Here is a 24,629-nt window from a genome sequence, read left to right on the forward strand (position 1 = left end):
TGCACATAAAATACACCTTCACAAAATATCTTAAAGTTGGATTAAACACATATACTATAAAAGCTTCAAAAACTTCACTCATCTGATGACGAAAAAATCTTCTGAGAAGAAACACTTAACATACTTGTTACATGACAATCTTCATTATCACCTAATTCACTCGTAACCTAATCTGGGAGTTTTGCTGACCAATACAGCTTTTTTTTTTTTTTCCCCCCAGCAGTGATATGAACACTAGTGCTTTCTTCTTTCACAGTCTGTATTGGCCATGTTGTTCAAAATAACTCCCCATCTACCAATGAGGGCCTCTTGTCCTACCCAAAGCAATTCCCTTGGTAGCCTTGTAATCTGACTCACTATGGGGACACCAATTTTGACCTCTATTCCATTTCTTTTTTCCTTCTGAATTTCCTTTAAGTGATTCCCCCCCAGGTTCACACCTTAAAATCTAGATTATATCAAATATTCAATGGTATTTATAGGCACAATTTTTCAATCTGGTTCTTTACTTAGAAATGTGGAGAATGTTTTATAAGTTTAGCTAATATCAAAACACTACATGTAGACAAGCAGCACACAATCTAAACTACAACTATGCCTTAAAAAAATAGCAATTAAGGTGGTCTCCAACTAAGAAGATTTGCAACTATCAAAAACCTTTACCTGAGACACTGGTATAGCAGAATCGGTTTCCTGGAAAGCATTAAGAAAGTAGTAAAACATTTAAAAAATAAACTTTTTCATCAAAAAAGAAAAAGAAAACCATGACAAAGTTATTAATGTAAACCAAGCAAAAGTGAAACCAAGACAACTCAACAATCCAAATATTGATTTTTAAGCCTTTCTCTACACTCAACAACTTCAAATAAAACTAATATCTTAAATACAATGCTTAGTTTTCTAACTAGCAAATTATCACAATCCTGAATCCAAGCTACTCATAGAATTTCCAAATAGACAGATGTAACTTATTTTAAAGTCCCATATAGGAAACTGAAAATAATTTTATGTAGAGAGCAGGAACTCTGGAGAAGTATACTTGAAACAAGGTGTACATAAATCTAACAACATGGGAGGTATTACACAAGCACATAGGACTATAATACAGGCTAGTAGTGATGTAAGAAACAATATGACTCAACATGAGGAATTATGCATGTCCATAAGTACTAGAGAGTACTGGAGACACTCCTCCAAAACCAATCTATTATCCACTACTTCATGTGTCAGGGAATCCTAACACATGTTTCAGGTTTCAGGGAAACCTGAAAGTTTTGATGTTCTGCAACAGTCTTATCATGCCTCAGGGAATCCAATTATTGCTGCTGGTTTTGAAATCCTGCAGCAGTCTCATCAATAATTTTTGATGTTCATTGGCACATGTAGTCAGAGATGGAACCATCTGATGTTTCTTGGGCCTTTTCCTTTGTTATCCAGGAGATATAAATATAATATCTGATTCAGCCTGTTCAATAAGTGTGGAACAAAGAATTGCCATAGCCCAAATAAAATTTGTAGCTCCTAATATATATCAGCTCTTTAAGGAACTTCAAGAGCAAGTGAGAAAACATTCAGGTAAGATTTATATCTTGCATGTCCATTCTCATAGTGGACTTCCAGGTCCTATTTTTTAATGGAAATTCAAAGGCAATAGCCTTCTAATCATGTTAGCCAATACTCCTTTATTTCAGGCAGCTCAAGAATTTCATTCTAAATATCATAAGGCTGTTTGAGCTTTATGTCTACAATTTGGGATAACAAAAGAGGAATCTAAGAGTATAGTAAAAGCCGTACAGTTTGCCTTCTTTCCACACTTCTAAGCTCCCTCCAGGGAAGAACCCTCGCAGTTTGAGACCCAATGAAATTTGGCAAATGGATATGACCCATTATAAATCTTTTGGTTGTCTATCTTTACAATACCAGCAGCAAAAGAGACTGCCTGAGTGGTCACTGAATTCCTTACACAAGCATTTGCAATTATGGGTGTGCCACAAGCAATAAAAACAGATAATGCATATACTTCTAAACATTTTGCACACTTTTGTGCACAGTATCAGATTTTACACACCACTGGCATACTTTTAATCCTCAATGACAGGCAAGAGTAGAGAGGAGAAACAGAGACATCAAGACACTCCTCCAAAAACAAAAGAAAGGGGGAGCCACAGGTAACCCTAGAGAACTTCTAAATTTTGCTCTTTATACTATTACTTCTTGATTTTAGATAAAGATGCACTGGCTCTGGCAGATAGGTTTTATACCCCACCGGAAGGGCAGTGTCCAGTGCAAGCAGCTCCACTATCTTTAGTTAATTGCCAGGTGATGTGGAGAGATCTAGAATGGTGAATGGAAGGGACCAGATAGGTTAACTGCTTGGGGAAGAGGGTTTGCTTGTATCACTACAGATGGAGAAGGAATCAGATGGGTGCCAACGAGCCGTGTTTGCCTTGTCCATCGAAGAGACAGAGAAAAGGAGAAGACCCTTGAAACAAAGGAAAAGACCCAAGAAACAGCAGATGGTTCCATCTCTGACTACATGTGCCAATGAACATCAAAAATTGTTGATGAGACTATTGCAATTTTAAATATCTAAGATTCTTGACAGTTATCATTTTTTAAAAAATATTGTTTCCGGAAACTAAAAAACACTATTTAAAAATACTAAAAATGATTAATCACTATTACAAATTGACAAACTGTGTTTTAATCAATGATGGAGAATGAACATGTCTTTATAGTAAAAGGAAATATATATTGTTTTGCAACTCTATTTTGGAAACCAAATTTGTTTACAAAAATTCTGCAATTATACCACTGTCCTATGAAATTTACATAAAGAACATGTCATTGGTAGCACTTTTATATCTTAGTATTCTCAGATATTTATGTGCTTAATTGTTTAGACTTGGAATACTTCCATTCATTTAAAAAATTTTACCTTCACATATGTGTAATGATCAAAGCTTACTGAACACTCCATACAAAGAATAGCATATTTTATTAGAGAATTACAAGAAAAGTAGAAGAAATTATTTGTCTCCTAGAACCATATAAGCTAAGATATAAAGTCATTGTATATATGTCTTTGTATATATATATATATATATATATATGTATACATATTTATGTATATACACCAATCCTAACATGCTGTAATTATGATTATAAAGGAAATGCGTAATAAGCTTGTGTCTCCTTGCCAAAGTTGATACTAACTGAATAAAACGAAGTAGAAGGTACAACAGCAAAAAATAACATAGAATTTAAAAGGCAGATGTTTTGGTCAAAGTATATATGAATCAATTGAACGAGGAATTACCGAATCTTAAAGTTGGAAGGGACCTTAAAGATAATCAAGTGTTCAAGCTTGGATCCTCTCTGAATATCCCTAGCTCTAAACTAGGAAATCCAAGGAGGAAGAACAGATAAAATGAAATAGAAGAGTACTTAAGGAAGAAAGATGAACAAAGTAAGCAAGCTAATAATGATAATACTAATAGCTAATATTTACAATGCACTTACTATGGATACTGTTCTAAGTGCTTTATTGTAGTAAAGCTCTAGTCAAAAAAACTCTTTCTCTACCAGCCCACCAAGATATATACCCTAGTATTGAGTACTGATTTTACACTTAACAATACCCTTAATCTACCGAAGAAGGTGGGAATATCCAAGAATATCCATCCATCTGTGTGATATTTGTGACTTTGGCTTATGTCACTTAAACTCTTGAACCTCAAGGTTCTTCTCTTTAAAATGTGGGAGTTGGATAAGATAGCTTCAGAGGTACCTTTCCACCCCAGAATCCCTAGCAGTCTCTGAATTGGGAATCAGGAGAGGTCTTCAGAGTACTGGAATGAGACTTTAGGAACCTCATTCACTCTCATTTGTTCACTGGAAGCCTTGAGAACCTTCAGGTATCTAGCACCACTGACAAAAAGTTCTCTTTACAGATATCCACCCTTACATCCATTGAGAAAACATAAAGAAGTCAAAATGCTCACAATTCATTTTAAACATAATGCTCTGCAGGTTACTTACTGGCAATACTAGGTAAATATAAGGAATACAGCCTATGCCAACTAGAGAAAGTTAGGTTCAAATGGGAATCAAAAAGTAAGCTCCTAAAGGAAAATAGCCACAATATCTTTTAGTATGAAGATCTGTCCAGAAGAGAAAAACACTGAGGATTTAATATTTCATTGTGTCAAATCTATATTCTTTTCAAATTTTGTTCTATCATTTCCCAGAGAAGTCCCCCTGGAGTATAAAGACATTTTAATAGGAGGCAATACAGGTACAGTTGGGGGAAAAAAACAAAACAAGATATTGAACCAAGCAACAGAATAAAAGAAAACCTAGTAATAAATTTTCAAATAGTTTGACCTTGAGAAAAACCTTCATTACCTTTTCTCCACAGACCCAGCCTTGACAAACAGGAATGATAATTTCTAATCTTCTAGGTTTGTTATTAATATTAAATGAGATAATACATGTGAAAGTACTTTGAAAAACATAAAATCCAGTGCAAAGTTAAAAGTATTACTTCCATTCAAATAGATGGTCTAGCTAGAAGGAATTCTTTAAAAATAGATTGTGTTAATACAGATTAGCATCACAATATATTACATCCTTTTTAGACAACTAAATGAGCTTCCTACTGTGTCATGTAAAATGAAAATTCCCCTCTGTATCTTCTTCAAAATAGGTAAACTGATAGTCAAAGAATTTTTAATATAATTTCCTCAAAACTAGTAATTATTCATCTTCCATTCAGATGTTAGCTTCCTCTCTCCCTAGGGTACACGTCTCTCAAGTTACTAACTACCATAGAGAATTGTCTTCTGGAAATTCTTAATTGCCACAGATATTTAGTCTGATTCTAATGAGTTTACCAAACTAACTGCTTATGCCACTGATCAGTTATTTCTGAATTTTTTAGTAACTAATAGAAAAAAAATGCAAAGGGAATACAGAAATAAGTAACATACTATTAAAGATCGGTAAAACTTTAAAATCAGAATAAAGAAAAAACAATTCAACAAATATCTGACAACCCTGTGAGGTAAGTGCTATTATTATTTTCATTTCAGACCCAATTTCCCATTGAAATTGAATGTAAAAACTACCAGTGACAGCACTTACACAAAATAATTGTATAACAGTACAGTTTAAAAGTTTTTATTATTACTATATACAAAATTTACACACATTTAAAAAGCTCTAAATTGTCACCAAGTAAAATTTTTTAAAGCTTTTAATTTCAAAACATATGCATACAAGCTCAATGATCCTTGCAGAACCTTACATTTCAATTTTCTTTTTCTCCCTTCTCTTTTCCACACCTCCTCCCTTACATGGCAAGTAATACAATATATGTTAAACATGTGCAATTCTTCTATACATATTTCCACAATTATCTTGCTGCATAAGAAAAATCAAATCAAAAAGGAAGAAAAAAGAGAAAGAAAACAACAACAAAAAGAATGAAAATACTATGTTGTGATCCACACTCCTCTTTCTGGTTGCAGATGGCTCTCTTTATCACAAGATCAATGGATTTGGCCTGAATCATCTCAATGTTGAAAAGAGATCAATTCAAAATTGATCATCCTATAATCTTGTTGTTGCCACATACAAGGATCTCCTAGTTCTGTTCATTTCACTTAATATCCGTTCATGTAAGTCCCTCCAGGCCTTTCTGAAATCATCGTGCTTATCATTTCTTACAGAACAATAATATTCTATAGCATTCATATGCCATAACTTATTCAGCCATTCCCCAACTGATGGGCACCCACTCAGCTTCCAATTCCTTGCCACTACGAAAAGGGCTGCTACAAACATTTTTGCAAATGTGGGTCCTTTTTCCTTTCTTATGATCCCAAGGGTAAACTTTTATAATTCAACAAGAACAGAGTTTTTGCCCCTTCTACCCTCTAAACTCTTTTGTTTACAATTTGTTTTTACATAGGGGTGAAGTTTCTCCCTACAAAATGAAATGTATGTTCCCTGAAGGCAAGAATTGTTTTTTTTTTATTATTTTACATCCCTGGGGGCTTAGCACCATGCCAATCTGTTATGAGATTTATATCTAATAAATGCTTGTTAACTCAATGAATTCTTGCTTGAATTAACAGATTATTATCACTTCCACTGTAAGGATATATAGCCTTTGATAGTTTTTTCACATAATTATTCTAAAAAGTTGAAAATTTGTTAATTTGATAAATTCCAGTATTTAATTTAATTTAGGGTCTTCTGTAAAGTACTGTATTTTTTGAGGAAAAAAATATGCTGAAGATCCCCGCCCCTTCCTCAACTACTATTGCTCTCTCCCTCTTTATTGTTCCAATTAGATTTGCAAGGCCGTGTGCTGGTCAGTGCCTGCTGAATAGCTTGTCCGCAGACAGCACACTTTTCTAGACAGTCAACAAAGCAATAAAGAGAGTCCCAATTCGTGGCATTTCCGAGGTGTGAAATGCCCAAGGAACTCGCTGCAGCACAACCCTGCTGGTGTTCATGTCGCACCCTCCCCTTTTGCTCTGCAGGCTTGTCTTAGCCTGTGGCTCTCCAGAGGTTGGCATCATGCTTTGCACATAACAGGTGCTAAATAAATGTCTACTGAATTAAATTACAAATATGGGAATGGGCGAGTAAAGACAGCTATAAAACAATACAGAATTCAAGTTCAAAACAGAGGATTAGAAGAATCCAGGGGACTAAGAAGCACATCCAGGTGAGGAACTGTAGGGTCATGAACAGAAAACTGAAAGGAGAAATCAGCCAAACCCCTCATTTTATATATGAGGAAACCAAGTCCGAGTTGAATTGGTAGTAAAGTGGTAGAAGTGGAATATAAACCCAGTTCTCTGCCTTTAAAACATTCTAATTTTATTTAAAATGCAATGCAGCAAAATTTTCATATTACCTAGGATAAATTATATCTTAGAATTGCTTTTAATTACAACAGAACTAAAAAAAATAGGACTGGAATTAAAGCCTTCTATCTGACATATGGAACAAAAAGAACAGTAATAAGATCAGGCAACTAATCGGGATGATCAACATTAAGCCTCAGAAGAGTGTTCCCTCTAGGTCATCTTCCTATATGTAAAGCCTTTTAAAATTTTTTCCCTTTATACATTCACATTGAACTATTTTTTCAGGTACAATTAAATTCATGGTAAATGAACATTTGCTATACACTTTATTAACCAAAATAAAAGAATGAATAGTTGTGTTGACTCAGTAATTAATATAAATCCATTAAGTATTAAGAACAATGACAGCATGATAGGCTTTGGCCTAAAGCTGTCATTTTCCTTTCCCTATCCCCAAATACCCAACTCAAACTGGCAGTCCAGGGGATATTCTATTAAGGTCTCCCTTCATAAGCCTGTCTTCCTCCCCAACCCCAACTTGCCTGACTGTGCCTCCCACCACAGACACATATACCAGTCTAACTAAGGCTATTATAGTTCCTTTCTTTTCATAACCTGCTCCCTCTTATACACTTCATCCCTCTGACTCAGACTCTCTGCTTTCTAAGATAACAATTACTAAAATCTGATCATTCATCATACCAAAGAGCACTGATTTGAAGCGTTCTAGATTCAAAACTGAGCTTGAGTTTCCTAGATCTCAGAATTCATAAGACCATAAAGTCACAGAATTAAAGCTGGGAAGGAACTTTCGAGGTCTCCTCTTCCTTTTACAGATAAAGAAACTGAGGCTACAGAGGTCGGCCACAAGCATTCATTAACCACTTACTATGTGCCAGGAATTGTGCTAAGTGCTATAAATATGAGGTAAAACAAACATAGTCTTTGCCCTTGAAGGAGCTCTCATTCTAGTGAAGGAAATTACAGAAAGTAGATGGAAAATAATATGAGAGAAGGAATTAGCAGCTGGTGAGATCCAATAAGGACTCTGGTAGAAGGTGGGATTTAAGCTGAGACTTGAAGTCAGGGAAAACCAAGACAAGGTGAAGGTGAAAACTACTCCAGACTCCAGGACAGCGAAGAGACAGAATGCTGAACTGGAGGAACTTCAAAAATGGTTAGTGAAAGGGGCAGCTAGTGGTGCAGTGCATAGAGTACAAGCCCTGGAGTCCAGGGGACATGAGTTCAAATATAACCTCAGCTACTTGGAAGTTGTATGATTCTTAAGTCACTTAACCCCAAATGTCTCCCCTCCCCCCAAAAAAAGACCACTGAAGCTGAATCTTAGAGTGTGGAGAGGAGAGGAAATTGTAAGAAATCTGACATAAGAGATGATATTATATCTGATCAAGCAAATAAAAAAAAAGCCACAGGAACTTACTGAGAAGGGAAATGACTAAGATCCATGCTTTAGAAAAATCATCTTGACAACTGACTAGAAGATGAATTGGGGAGAACAGATTCCTGAGGCTGGGAGACCAACTGGGAGAGGACTCCTACAACAATCCAGAGATTGGATTCAAACTCAAGATTCTCTGAGTTTGAATCCAATATTCTTTTCACTGTAATAATGCAGCAAAGACGATTATTAGCGAGGATTCCACCAAAAGATTTCAACCTCTCTGCAAATTCCAGTGGTTAAGAAATTGAGCACCCTTTGTCCAATCTAATGATAAAAGTCTTTATATGAACTAGGCTGGATCTCAGATAATAAGCAAATAGCCCATCATCTGAACTGCACTCCAAGTTGACAAAATTTGTGCTCTAATATATAGTTTTCAAGAACCCATGCTAATAAATTTCTGCAGATTCAAAAAAAAAAAAACCTCACCCATAACAATTCAAAGACCTTTGCATGCCAAAATAGAATGTGAGCTTCTAAAGCCTCAGGGCTCAGCATAGTGTATGCATATAGTACTTAATAAATGTTTGTTAACTTGACATATCTGATCTCTCTGTTTCTTCATTTCCGAATCAAGGGGGGAAAAAGGAATTATCCTAAAAAGATTACTATTACCAAACATGGTATATTGTTATCATCATTATCATCATAAATGTTTATATATTATCTTTCTAGGTTACTATTCATTCACCATTCATCAATCAACAAGTATTATTAAGCACTATGTAGCAAGCAGTGGAAATATAAGTACAAAGAATAAAATAATTCCTACTTGAAAGAAGCTTGCAATCTACCAAGGAAGAAAATAAATATACATAAAAATATAAACCACATAAATACAAATATATACAAAATAGCAAAAGACAAATTAGTTCAAGAGAGAGAGAGAGCACTAGCAGTTGGAGATGGGATCAGGAAAGATATTTGAGTTTTATCTTGAAAGAAAGCAGGAGGTGGAGGGAGTCAAATCCAAGCACTAGGATAGCCAGTACTAAGGAGAGGAGACTAAAGATGGAAAAGAACTTCAAGAAGACCAGTTCAGCTGGATCTCAAAAGGAGAAAGATAAAGAAATGTTCAATGAAGCTTTAAAGAAGCCCCGTTAGGTACAACTTTAAGAGCTAAACAAGAGTTTATATTTTCTCCTAAGGGCAAGAAACTAGGGAAGTAACTGAATAGTGGAGTCACATGAGACAGATAAGTCATAAGAAAAATAGCTTTGTACGTAGGCTAGATTGAAGTGTTGAGAAACTTGCTGGTAGATCAAGTAAGAGAATACTGCAATAATCTAAAGGAGGAAGGTCTAAATTTACAGTAGTAACTGAGTGGAGTAAAAGGATCAGATGCAAGAGATGCAAAATTAGTGTTGTGGAAGGTGCTCAAACTTGGTTCCCTAAAAGGTCAAAAGCAGAATTCCATTCAACAGAAGGTCTGAATGACTGGAGGTCACAGTGAAAAAATGATTATTGCACTAAGAAACAGTGCTCATTGGGAGCAAGTGCAGTTTCTTAGGGTATGGACTGGGTTTTTACAGCTTTCTAGACCTGCTTTGAGTATAGTCAATATGCAATACTGCACAGCAGAAAAAAAAAAAAAGTGAGAGGAAGTGTCTATATCTTGAAGTCAAAGGAATTACTAAAAGTCATATTTGTTACTGTGGGGGGGAAATGTTTTTATTTTTGTTTTCCTGTGGCTAGTCTTTTCAGAATTTCCTTTGTTGGCAAGAAATCTTTAAGATGATGGAGTCTTCTAAAAAAAATCAAATTATTTTTGTTAATCAAATCATTGCCAATAAGTGAGGTACAAAAAAAGCTCTGTATTCCAGGCTCAGAGTACTCATGTTCATACTCCCCCTCCAAGGTAATAAAGACAAGTTTTAGTAACTGATTGGAATATGAGGGTGAAGAGGAAATAATCTAAAATGTTGCCAAGATCATGAACTAGAAACACTGGTTGAACTCTCAACAGAAACAAAGAAAACTGGAAGAGGGGAGAGTTTAGGACTAAAGATAAATTCAATTTTTAACATGAGACATCATGATAGCATGAGAAATATCTTAATGTTTCTGGTCATACACTTTGAAATGTCTAATAGGCAATCAGTGATAAGAGGCCAAAACTGAAGGGGGAAAACTAAGGCTAGATATATACATATACACACATAAATAAATACATATATGTACTGGTTTGTGTGTCATTTGCATAGAGAAAATAGGTTACTTAGTATGGAAGAAAAACAGAAAAAGTCCTCGGTCAGAAAAGTGTAAGATGAATGATGAACCAGCAAAGGAAAATAAAAAAGGATATGGTCAGACAGGTAAGAGAATCAGGATAAACAGTTTCTCTCTGCCCCATCCCTCAAAGCTCTCTCACAGGTTGTGCATTAGCCCACTTGAATTGTCAGGGTAATCAACTTTTAGGATGCCCCCAATACTGTATTAGTAAGTCAAATTACCACCACCTTGACCATCATATCCCTTCAGACTCCAAAGGATACAACTCAAGACTCTGAACCCAACAACCTTTGGAACAGCAGTGCTCTCCAAACCATTAGCCCTCATTGATAGGGGAAATTATTGTGAAGAAGGGGCCCACTTACCTCATTACCTTCAATAACTAGACCAACAGGCAGATAAGCACAAGATCCCTGAAAGAGATAACACCCCTAAGACTACCTATCTTTCTTCTAATCCAGGTCTCACAGCCATCATCCAGAAAAAATAAGTTCTATGTGGAAGGGGCCAAGTATCCCCCAACATCAGCCTGATACCACAGGGCAGGCAAGGTAATACAGCTGAAAAAGCAAGGTACTACTATTCATCCCCTTAACCACTATCTCTCTGCAAATTCCTTTAATCTCTTTCTCAGCTCTTATTGCCAAAGCTAGCGTTTCTAATACAATATTAAATAGTAACGGTGATAGTGGGCAACCTTGTTTCACTCCTGATCTTATTGGGAATGGTTGTAGTTTGTCCCCATTACATATGATACTTACTATTGGTTTTAAATAGATACTACTGATTATTCTCTGCAAATTCCAATGGAGACAGCCCAAAACCTTGAACTTTATAGCTTTTGGAAAAGCAAAATTTCCATTATTGTGTCCTAGAGCCATCATCCTGGGAGGGATCCTTCAGAGAGATGCAGCCTGGCAATTACAACAGATAATGGGAGGGAAGGGGGTAGAGAGATCCTGTCAACAAAGTTCTTGGCCTATCAAAAGAGTCAATATCAGGAAACAAGCATGATCATCTATTTTGCAAGGGGCTTTTTCCATCTGACTTGTAGCTGAAACTTTCCAAATGTGCTATCTTCCCCTATTACAATTTAAGTAACTTGGGAGAAGGGACTGTCTTTTCTGTTTGTAAATCCCCTCCCCCGAAGCTTAGCATAGTGTTTTACACAGAGTAAGCACTTAATAAGTGCATCATTCGTTCATTCCCCTGCATATATCTTGTATTAACTTACCAGCATTAATGAAAGTTTCCACCCCTAGAATTTCCCATACTATTTTAATCACAGGTCCAAATGAAAATAAAAGTCTCTCATGAATAATTAATTCGAGGGTAAACATCACATAATGTTTCCATAGACACGGCAGAGATACACGTGTGTATATATACATATATATTATACACGTTGATAGGCAGATCTATGTATGGAGATAAATGTGTGTAGGGGGGTAGACATACATATACAAGGTTTCCCAAGTCTCAGTGGTTTCACACTTTGCTTAAAGTGCTGTAAATTTTATTTAGCCGCCCTAAAACTTTTGGGAAACTTAGTGTACATGTAGGTACAGATGGCTATTGTATGTACGCATAGATGTAGTCTCCGTGTGTGGAGTCCAACGTTTCTCGGGTCACAAAATGCCAGGAGTAGTTGCATCCTCTGGGATGCATCAGAGAAGGCGCTTGCTGGGACCCCACCTCTCCGGCCACACGTGGGTCAGATCAGACAGGGGCCGACCCCCCAGAAACTTCCAGAGAGAGAAGGAGGGGGGCGACCCCTCCTCCCCTCCCCCCGACTCCCTCATCCCCAAACCTGGGATCCACGTCGAGGGCGCTGGTACCTGGTCAAAAGGCGCTTTCTCCAGCACCTGGGTGCAAAGATCAGCGCATTGCTGGAACTTCCTGCGCCTAAAGTAGCTCCAGGCCAGAAGCAGAGGATCCATCTCTATACTCCCCATGGCTAGCCCCGAGTAGTGTCCACTCCTGTCCAGCAACGCCAGGAGGCAGGGGGCTTCAGAGTCAGGGACGGCCCACGCTGAGCCTGAATAAAAAGAAAACGAAACAAGCCCCGCCTGCCTGTTTTCGACCTAACGTTAGGTGAATTAGGGTAATACAGAGGGGATGGAAGTTTGTAAGATCGCTTCTTAAAATATTTGGGAGGACCTGAAATTGAAGTGAATCAGGGAGGCAGTAAATTAGACACCTCTAGGATTTTTTTTTTTTGGTCCGGGCTGTAGCAAAGACGTGGTTGCCTAGCAACTTCAGGAACGCTTCTCTCTCCTGGGAGAAAAGCTCCCCAATTGGGTTCACCAGGGTCCTTCCCGAGGTGGATGGGTGTTTTACCTCGCTCCCCTTCCCCGCTTAAATGGCCTTCCTCCGCAGTAACCAGTCCTCCTTGTTCTGGGCTCTTTGTTCCCCCCGGGGCCTTCTCCCCAGTAAATCTGTGCAAACACACTGATAAATGATCCTGAAGTTGCACTCCATTACAACACACTGGAAGTCGGCAGCAGGATTGGATGCCTGGTTTTCCCAGCTTTGCGGCTGGTTTACCACGCTACATTACCTCTCCTTTAGAAGCGAACTTTTAGAAAAAGATTTCCACGTTTATTGCTTCCACTTTCTTACCTCCTAATAGTGGAGCCCGGCTTCCATCCACGCCACTGAAATGAAGGACACATAGCTTCTTATCAATCCTCATCTTTCTTTCTTTTTTTTTTTTTTTTATTTAATAGCCTTTTATTTACAGGTTATATGCATGGGTAACTTTATAGCATTAACAATTGCCAAACCTCTTGTTCCAATTTTTCACCTCTTACCCCCCACCCCCTCCCCCAGATGGCAGGATGACCAGTAGATGTTAAATACATTAAAATATAAATTAGATACACAATAAGTATACATGACCAAAACGGTATTTTGCTGTACAAAAAGAATCAGACTCTGAAATATTGTACAATTAGCCTGTGAAGGAAATCAGAAATGCAGGTGAGCAAATATATAGGGATTGGGAATTCAATGTAATGGTTTTTAGTCATCTCCCAGAGTTCTTTCTCTGGGCGTAGCTGGTTCAGTTCATTACTGCTCCATTAGAACTGATTTGGTTGATCTCGTTGCTGAGGATGGCCTGGTCCATCAGAACTGGTCATCATATAGTATTGTTGTTGAAGTATATAATGATCTCCTGGTCCTGCTCATTTCACTCAGCATCAGTTCGTGTAAGTCTCTCCAGGCCTTTCTGAAATCATCCTGTTGGTCATTTCTTACAGAACAGTAATAATCCTCATCTTTCTTGACTTTTAGCAGGATCTAATACTGGAAATTTTTTCCTCCCTGTGGGTCCTGTATTCCTGGTTCTCTTCATATCTATCAGACAAATCAGACAAGTTCTTTTCAGAATTATCACCTTGTCCACTACCAACACACAGGTGTGTTCCAGGGTTCGCCTCTTTTCTCTTTACATCCTTTCTCGGTGATGATGGATTCAATGAGCATACCTCTGCAGGTTTCGTCTTTCTCTTGGGCATTAGGCCTTGGATCTCCAAAAGCCTGCTGGATATCCCCACTTGGATTTTTCACTGGTATCTCAAACTCATCATGTCCAAAAGCGAACTAATTATTTCCTCTAAATCTACCTCTTCTGATGTCAATATTGTTGGTGCTACCATTATAATTCTAGTCACCAAGATCTATAAAATTGGTTTTCCCAATAGGACTAATGACATCACAATTTTGACATCTTGATTTACATGTGAATTGGATTCAAGTGAGGCAATATAGAGCCATTAGCCTCACTATTCCAAAGTCATTGAAGTATAGTGACAAGACACAAGTCAATAGAACAGGGGAAGACTCAAGATACAATAGATGACTTTGGCAGCTTTAATGTCTAACCAAACTCCAAGTGCTCCACAGAGTCTGCTTCAGCCAGGTTCATGGATATTGGAACAAATTGTTCTCATGTACCCCTCCACCAGAGGAAGTTTTCACTTTCTTGGAGCAGACAACTCCCTTCCTGACAGGAGACCCATTACTTACCCTCAACCTGGTTTAGCCCATCTCCCAAGATGTTTTCCCATGCTACAGTTTCTTGTTACCACAGGCGCCAGTTGGCAGGTAGAAACCAAAGGTGAATGAACAGCCCTAAGAAGTGTTCAGCAAGCCCTCACACTAGAGGTTCTAATTTTCCCTAAACACTCCATACATAAAAACTAGTTCACAGAGTTGTTTTGAAGATCAAATGAAACTATGTAAAACATATTTTTTGTAGGTTAAGCAGAAATGAAAATCTTTGCAGACTTTACTAGGTTATCTTTTTGTATATGTCACTGATGAAGTTTTTGAGAGTTGAACTTGTAGCTCCATTTTCCTCATAAATCCCCCAGGATTTTACATAGCACAGAGATTTTTAGGAATATATACTATGTCACGTTATAGCAGAACTGATGATATATGCAAAGTAACTTCCAGAAGGAAACAATGCAAAGAACTTGAAGAAATAGGGAGGAGGCAGGAACAAGAAAGTGATCCTGGAGGTGGTACCTGAACTAGATTTTGAGGAAAAGAAATTTTTCTTGGAGGAAAAGGGAAAAAGCCCATTGTAGACATAATTCTTCCACTAGGGTGAGTTTTTCCCTGTAAGTTCAATGGGAGATGTTACCCATATCAGCCATACTTACTTACTTCTAAGCTAGGTCAGTTCCCAACATTCTAGATTACTTTTTTACCTTGTCCCTGTGAGGTAGAACTTCTCCCCACCCTTTTCAGATGTATTTTATGTTATGTCTTTCCCCACTGGAAATAAGGACCAAGACTATTCTGGTGTTTTTATTCCCAGTACTGAGCATAGTACCTTAAATTCTTTACCTAATCATATGAAAAAATAATCCAAATCACTATCAATGTCAGAAATGCCCCTCAGAACCTCACCTCACTTCCAGAAAATTAACAAAGGTACCAGAAGATGGGAATAGTCAATATTGAGGTGTACTGGGAAGATAGGCACACAAATACTTTATGGTATAGCTGTTAAAAAAAAAAAAACTATTCTGGAAAGCAATTTGGAATTATACAAATATAGTAGCTAACTTTTCCATACCTTTTGATCAGAGATTACATGCTAAGCACACACCCCAAAAAGGATATTGACAGAAAGAGAAATTCTATATACACCAAAATATTTATAATAGCACTTTTTTTTGGTAGCGAAGAACTGGAAATGAAGTGGATACTTAACAATTGGAGAATAGCTAAACAAATTAGGGGACCAGAATATAATGGAATTTTGTTGTGTATAGTTTAAAATTGTCCAACCTACTATAAAAGAAACTGAGGCACAGCTGTGAATCAATGGCGCTTTATTAAAAGGACCATTGTCTCTTCAAAGTTCTCTGGGGCTTTTATATAAGGCTCCAGGATCTTTTGTAAGATTTGATATCTAAGTAGGCAATAGAGACATTTGGTAAAATAAAGAATTTCATTGGTTGCTACAACTTGCTCATGAAGGCCAAAAATTAAGATGGACAAGGCAAGAGTCATCTCTGGTGACCAAGTGGTCATAAGTTGATCATTTGAACATTTTGGGCAAAACGGGGTAGTCTAGAAGTACAAATATAAGTTGGGGGACTTTTCAAAGAATCAAGACATCCCATCCATGCTAGGTTTGAAGGTGGAATTTGAGTAAAACAGGAGGGAGTTATCTTTGCTAAAAGTGAATTTCATAGCTAGTAAACAAGTGGTAAACATTACATTAAAGTTTGAGACCTTCTATAAAGACTTAGTATAAAAACCTACCTTGTCCAATTATCCCTATATGATTTGTGTGAAATATCAAACTGATTAATACTGATTAAAATAGAGTAGGAATCCAAATGAATCATTTCTCACAGCTGTAATTAATAAATATGGTGACTATAGAGAAGCATGGCAAACTTGTATGAATTGAAGCAAAGTGAATTAAGCAGAGCCAGAAAAAACAATAAACAATGATTACAACCATGTGAATTGGAAAGAAAAACAACCTCAAGACAACAAAAAATGAATGTTGTGAAACTACAAAACAAAATAAACAAGCTTGCCCCACCCCCCACCCCCCAAAAAAGATATGAGAAACTTTGTTACTTTTCAGAGATGGGAAGGTCCACGGGTGTGGCAGTTGTGGTTGTTTGGGTTGGGTAAGTAAAAGCATATTTTTCAAAGAAAGGGTCTCAAAATCTGCAAATTTCATTGGCTGTCTCTAGATTTAAACTCTATTAAACTATTTAGAAAGTATGTGAATTTCAGAAGCCTGATATAAATAACAGGATGAAATTTGATCAAGTCTATGGATTTTGTTTATATAATTGTATGGCATACTATGAGAAATAAGTATTTTTCATCCACTTTATGTTTCCACCTGGATACTTAAGAAATTTATTTCGATTCATTTTTCAAAAAATCTAATATGATTTTGACATGTGCATGTAACAAAATTTGCCAAAAGACCTTCAAAAATTATACTGCTTTAAAATGCTTTCTTTTATTGAACAAGCAATAAGCACAGGAGGGGTCTTCTATTCTCCACACATTTCAGTCAATCACGAGTATAAACATGCGTTCTGTTGTCAAATATCATTTATAAAAGCCTGATTGTTTCATTATGCTCTCATCACAGATGCCCTTGATATGACTATAGATTATTTTAATAAAAATTTTGTGGAGATAGAAAAGTAGGTATGTGGACCAATAGTTATTGACATTTTTGCAGCACCCAATCTCAGTTATAATATTTGCTATTTTTTCAAATGTGAAGTACTTTCTTCTATTTCAGATATATATTTTAATATATATTCAATTCTTTCAAAATTTTTATAGTCTCTGGCAGGGACCTTTCTTTTGTATACTTGGTCTTAATCAACTCTTCTTATCTTTTTTGCCTTTTAGTGACATTTATATTTCATATAGCACATTTTAGAATGTGACAATAGAGTCCAAATATGATGGTTCCAATATCCCTGATTGAAAAATGGGTTATAGAAGCTTTCAAGACCTTTTTTTTCATTTTCCTTCTGTTCATTTTTCTTTCAGATTCATCCTTAAATTCCATTGCAATTAATTACTTGACTTAACTTAGCCTTTTGTTAAACTTTCTATAAATTCCCCTTCCCATTATTCTAGGAGGCAATATTATTCCATCATCTTCTACCATCTGTGGCTTATGGAGGGCCTGAGTACAAATAATTTTGAGTACTGGAATAAGAATCAGTGAATCATGAGAATGGTAGTAAAAAGAACTTTTATTAAAAGTGGTTAAGTTTTTGTTACAAGCAGCAGGGAGAGGCTCTAGTAAAGATTTTGCAAAAACCATCTATTTTCTGCACCACTAACAATCAAAATAGAAGCTTTAAGGCAATTCTTTTTACATGTATTAGATGATCAATGGGTATTCTCCCTAGAGAATCATGAAGGTTAAACACATGTTGCATGTAGGGAGTTCCACTAGACACTACTTGGCTAAGCAAATATTACAAAGAGTTCTGTTAGTTGGATTCAAACAGTGTTCATTATTGCAGTTAAAACTAAGAATGTCCCTTTGTTCAATTTGTTTTTCTACAAAAAAAATCTTCCGCAAATTCCTTGTCTCCTATCCTTTTTCTTCCATAAGATCTTACAAACAAATTTATTATTAAATTCAATGTTGCTTTTGCCTGCCAAACCACTCTATTTGGTAAAGAGACTAAATGATTACTTTCTAAGGCAACTTCTAATCTATTTTAGTATCTTTACTGTATTAATTAAATTATATCAGTCAGATATCCTTAGGACAAGTTGATAATTTGTCAGTGTAAATTCTTGCAACTATTTCCAATTTTTCAATATCAATGTCTTGTAATAAGTTATATTAGAACTATTTTAATTGTGTCATATCTTTTCACTATTATTCCTCTAATTAAATACTACTCTTGATCTTTCCTCTAATATTTTGTTAGAGTACACATAGAAAGGTACTACAGAAATTATTTTTACATAGGTAAGCTGTCATTTTTTGCCTATTAAGATATAATTTATTTTCTTTTTGTGATCTTTCACACTTGTGTCTAGCACCTTCCCAATTCTTCCCTTGAAGAAAGTATTCATGATATACATTCTTGGGACCATAGACTTAAAACTATAAGGGTCTTTAGAGGACATTTAGTCCAACCCCCTAATTTTGAAAATTTGAGAAAACTGAATCTCCTGTGAAATGACTTGATGAAAGTCACATGGATAGCAAATAGTACAGGCTGGGCCTTGAATCAAATCCTCCTATTCCAAATGCAGTGTTTTTTCTCCTGTACCACATTCAAATGGCCTCTATATAGTCAATTCTCCTTTGATTTCTCTAATTTCTTAATCCTAAATTCTATTTTCCTACATATTTTTGTCATCTTCAGTATACCTACTTTTATAGTAAAATCACTGAATATTAAAATTAATGTTAATTAAATTTGGTGGAGTTTATTAAGTTTTTCCTAGACTTGTTCCACAATAAGGCATTCAGTAAGGATTTTTTTTAAGGATTCAGTTTTATTTATAAAATTAGTGATCATATCCATATATTCTTTGAGTACTCTCTGGTAGATTTAAATTTATTTAATGAAATATAGTATTTTTGGATAGAGATAACGTAAACAGTGATGAAGATGTAATTTATGTGTTGTATCTAGTGACTAGACTAAAATCTGCAAAGGGAAAGTATATATTCGATGATCAATTCTGATGGACATGGCCCTCTTCAACAATGAGTTGATTCAAACCAGTTCCAATTGTCCAGTAATGAAGAGAGCCATCTACAACCAGAGAGAGAACCATGGGAACTGAGTGTGGATCACAATATAACATTTTCACTTTTTTTGTTTTCCTTGCATTTTTGTTTTCCTTCTTAGGTTTTTTTCTTTCTAGATTCGTTTTTTCTTGTGCAGCAAGATAACTGTATAAATATGTATACATATATTGGATTTAACATATAACTTAACATATTTAACATGTATTGGACTACCTGCCATCTAGGGGAGGGGGTAGGGGGAAGGAAGGCTTTGTAAGGGTCAATGTTGAAAAAATTACTAATGCATATGTTTTGTAAATAAAAAATATAATAATAATAATAAAAAGAAAGTATATATTATATTCATCTTCTCCTCTCCATTACTCTTGCCTCTCCTTATGGTACTTGGCATGGTGTTTTACACAAAATAGGCACTTAATCAATGTTTCTTTAATTAAATTTGAATAAAATTTTTATTTTCACCTTGCCAATTTTGAGCTTCTATCCCTTTAGTTATATGAATCAGTTTTTACTAGTCTGAAGATTTTTGCTAAAAGAATTTGAAATAAATTAGAACTGGGTAGTAGATTTCCTTTTTGAACCATCAATTGAACCATCTCCCCAGAGCCTTGCAAAATAGCTCTAATTTGTACTATAAACTTCTCTACTAAATTTTTTAGTCATAGAGAAGGATGCTCTGCCAAAAATGCTATTCTTACTCAGAAAAAAAAACATGGTTTGCCCGTAGAAATAATTTAAATTGTTTAATTTGACACAACCACTTCACCTGAAGACTGATCAAAATATCTTTCTCTAGCAGTACCTCCAAAATCCCCATGATTAAAGTCATTCCTTTTGAATTAATTTATCAGATCTCCAAAGATATCAGGAACCTGAGGAAATAAGAATAGTTGATAGTGAAGTTAAGGTGGAATTGAACAGTGAGGCAAAGCTCTCCCCCCAACAATGAGGGACCCTTAGCAGCTTCCATATAACAAAAGAACCCTGGATGATGGTAGGGATGCCAGACATGAAGAATAGTTGTTGAATGGAAAAGACATGGATTTCAAGGACAAGTAGAAAGGACTTCCCAATTTAGGAGAATCTCCATTAATTCTTTCAGCAATTATGGTTATGATTTATTTGATGTAGACTTTGTATCTTTCTAGGAAGAAATTGTCTTGTTTCTAAAATGCTAAGAAAAGTATTGTGGATTCTATTCTGCTTTTCTATGTATCTTTTTCTTATGTTTTTGTGTATAGAAAGCTATAAATGATCCCCAAACATTATAGCATTTTATAATAACATTGCATTTCATTTGAGGTTTCCCTAAAAATGTATCGAAGTACTTAAATTGATGAGATACTGCTCTTAGTTAAGAATTCTTAATCTGGGGATTTGTTGACAGATTTTAGGAGGTTTGTGAATTTGTTTTAATTTTGTTAATTGTATTTCAATGGGTTTTCCGTGTAGTCCAATTTATCTCATTGTATAAATATTATCTTCTTCAGACTGTCAAAGGGATCCATGACCAGAAAAAAAAAAGTTCAGTATTACTGCTTTAAGTCCTTGTCTTTTAAGCCCATAAATAATTTCTCATTACTTTTTTTAGAGATAGAACAAAAAAGAAAAGAAAAGAAAAGAAAAAATAGAAAACAAAGTTCCTTCTTTAATGTTAAAAACATAATGCAATATGGTAGAAGTATAATTGGATTTGATTAACCCTTGTAGTCCTCAGTTTTTTATTTGTGATCCTGTGATCTGTACATTGATGGCTTCAGGCTCAATAATCTCTACAATTCATTCTAGCGGTAAGTCTTATGGTCTTCATTTCTTCTAGGAAAAAAAAGAACAAAAACAATAGTTTTATTCAATTGTGACAAGTAGTATGACATTAGACAAAAATAAACATATATCCTGAAATACCAAAAAGAAGAAAATTTGAAAAGCTTGTAGACATTTAGATATAACTAGGATTTATGTAGAGTTTTTAAGATTTTAAAGTACTATATACATGTTAACTTATTTGAGCTTCATAATAGTACTGAGAAATAGGTGCTATTAATATCCTCATTTCACAGATGAGGAAACTTGCCCGGGATCCCGCAACTAATATGTGTCTGAGGCAGTATTTGAACCCAGGACTTCCCCATCTCAAGGTTAAAATTCAATTATTGTGCCTCCTGTTGTCTTTGCTAGCTATTGATAACATTTGTTAAGTATTGATTTGTTTCACAGATTATTTGTAGTGCTACCATATTTTGTAAATTTAAAAATATCACTGAAATCATCTTGGTTATGTTAATTAGTTGATAAAAGACAATGCAACTCTTTTTATAACTAAAATATCCACTTGTTATAAAGGCAAAAAATCTTAATTAATCCAAAAGCTCCAAATAAAAAATGTAGGAAAGTATTTTTAGCCCTTTTTTTTAGCCTTTTAAACATACTATAGTTATTCAGTCTGAACCAGATTTCCCATCATGTATTCCTCTGTAATTAATTCTTCTGTAATAATTCTGTAATTAAGAAATCAGAACTTTCTTTAGTTAAATCAGTTCAAAACCAAATATCTATTACAATATAACATTTAGATTCTATGTGTGTATAAAATGAAAAACACTTATAACTATATAACATTCAGAAAATACTTATTAAAATTATTTTGCAAGTATGAACTATTGATTTAACAAAGGCAAAACTATAGGTTCAAATACCCCATGTAGTTACTAAAATCTTCATCCTTAATTTTCCAGTTGAAGCAGTGTGTGCCTTCTAACTTAAAACTATAGAGACATTTTCCTGAACACTCAGGCCCAGGATACCTCACACAAAGTATTGAAGTCAACTTTAATCAAAGCAGAGCCAAGAAACCAGCAGTGCATATAGGCAGTTTTCTTTTTAGTTGTCAGTCAATAAACAGCATTTATTAAATAGAACTACGTGTGCTGAGTACTTTACAGATCATTGGGCAGTTACCAAAGAAATAAGAAAAACTGTCCTTGTGTTTAAGGACCCAATAATCTGATTGGGTAAACAGAATATGTCCGCTTAAAAGATGATTTTAAAACACTTAATAAAGCAACATACAAAAAAGTGCCAAGTAATATTATGGGCAGATGGCATTCTCTTTTTTTCCTTTGTACCACCTTAAAAAGTATACAAGGTTGTCTTTTTCTGAATATTTCAAAAGAAATTATTTTCCAATAGAATGATTCTTCCCTCAAACTGGGTATAAGCTGAGTTTGACCTCAAGAATAGACTTGTGTGTTCTCAAGCAATTCAAAAAAAGTCATGTTTTTTTCTTGGAAATAGTATAGATAAAAGAATTATTCAATGGCCCTGATATTTTTGAAGGATTATTTTCATGTTGTATTATTACCTACAAATTTGCTAATTTTGAGTTGATAATTACATACACTTAAAATTATTATTGCTATCATTTTCTATACTAATTAAAAATAACTAGATGGATTTTTTCCATGCACTAAAATAATATCATTTTGGGATTGTCTAATATGTCTTCTTATTGATTTTGTATAAATAAGGATAGTGAGATTCAATCCATATTTGTCTGTCATCCTTATAATTCATATTAATTACTAATGACAATGTTTAAACAGAAAATTCATGACAAAAAAAACTTACAAACAAAATTTATTTCAATCTGAAAATCTTTGTAGGAATTTATTCCTAGGAAACCTATTTCTAGCTATGCAGCAATTTTAATAAAATTACCCATCTTTGCTCTCAAAATGAAAATATTTATATCTCAAATAGTTTAAAAATGTTTTTTCAACCCACTGAATATTTTCTCTTAAAGCTCTCCTACTGTTACTGTATTAAAACTGACAGAAGAAAGAATGGGCTATTAATGTAGGACTTAAAGGAATTTGAAATGAGTCTGAATTCCTATATGCTGTATTAACTGTATACTTCAATTTATTGACCACCTGTCACAAATATCTATTTTATTTTGATAGTCATCTAGGGATGTTTTCATCTATTAATTTGGGGAAGATGTTAAAAGTAATTCTATGAGAATACAATTGTGTCAAACATCCTTTTGGATTCCAAATCAGCTTGCTTCAATATGAATTTTACTGATGCCTACACATGAATAAGGTAATCCATCTAGGTGATCTTGGAAATATTTGTCAAGTGCCTCCAATTTATCTTACAAATGACAGCCTAAACAACTTTAAATGAAGCACATAAGGAATGGCTGATTAAATTCAATTGCCTTTCCCATCAATATTCTTGTACTGAAAATCAGATTCTGAAGACTAAAAATGAGCTTTTTTTAACTGTCAACTGAACTAAATTTAGAACTCTATTCTAAATTCTATTATATATGAAAGCCACCTTTGGCTACATCATCTTTTGATGTGATTCAAAATGACATGAGGCAGTACCTTATTCACATTCAGCATTAAAGGTCTACTGCTTCATTTTTCACTCTCTTTCTAAGCTTACACATACATAAGAAATAATCAGACATAGTAGTGACATTTTAGTAGAAACAAAAGCTATCCAATAGATTAAAAAGAGAATTCTATGTGTACTACATTTTTGATATAAAGAGGTTCAAACAATTTTAAATGAGAAATACATGGTGTATTGATTTTAAAATTTTAAAATATTTGTTATTTTAAATACATATTGGATTTATTTATGCTCTTGTCTGCCCCTATCTAAGGCATATGGGAAGGAATATAGTTTAGATATCCTTCCCCTAAAACTCTTTCTTCTCCCAAATTTCTCCATTTTTGTGGGAAAAAAATATTATCCTTCCTTTTCCCAATATTCTTAACTTAGACATTCTTCTAGACTCCTTACTCCTGTATTTCCAATAATTCCCAAATCTTGCCATTTCTTTCCTCACAACACCTCTTAAATCTGATTCCTTCTCTCCAATCATATATCTAATTCATGTCCTTATGACCTCTTACTTCTACTAGTCCAACAGACTAATTCATTTCTATGCTTTAAGTCTCTCTGGACTATAGTTCCTTTTATATACTGCTGACAAACTAATTTTCCTTAAGTGCCAATCTATGTGATCCTTCTATTCAATTAACTCCAGAGACTTAGTGCTGCTCCTTGAATAAAATATAGAATCCTCTATTTAGCTTTTAAAGCCATACCCCCTATACCCCAACATATCTTCCCAGGTTCATTATGTCATGCTTCCCACCCCTTCCAAATATTTCATGTCTTAACCAAAAAAGGAGAAAAAAAAGGTCAGACAGGTAGAATGATCACAAAGTAAGCC

General features: G+C 35.0%; 1 protein-coding gene across 1 annotated transcript in view; it reads right to left on the reverse strand.

Moving 5' to 3' along the window:
- TTC8 (tetratricopeptide repeat domain 8) overlaps window positions 1-12,639 on the reverse strand; it is a 50,295-nt gene extending 37,656 nt beyond the window's left edge. The window contains exon 1 of the mRNA XM_003756179.4: window positions 12,417-12,639. Within this exon, the coding sequence (XP_003756227.1) occupies window positions 12,417-12,533 (117 nt within the window). The 5' untranslated portion in view covers window positions 12,534-12,639. The remainder of the gene's footprint in view (window positions 1-12,416) is intronic.
- Between the last annotated feature and the right edge of the window lie 11,990 nt (window positions 12,640-24,629).

Source organism: Sarcophilus harrisii, chromosome 2 (genome assembly GCF_902635505.1).
Source record: "Sarcophilus harrisii chromosome 2, mSarHar1.11, whole genome shotgun sequence".
Lineage (NCBI taxonomy): Eukaryota > Metazoa > Chordata > Mammalia > Dasyuromorphia > Dasyuridae > Sarcophilus > Sarcophilus harrisii.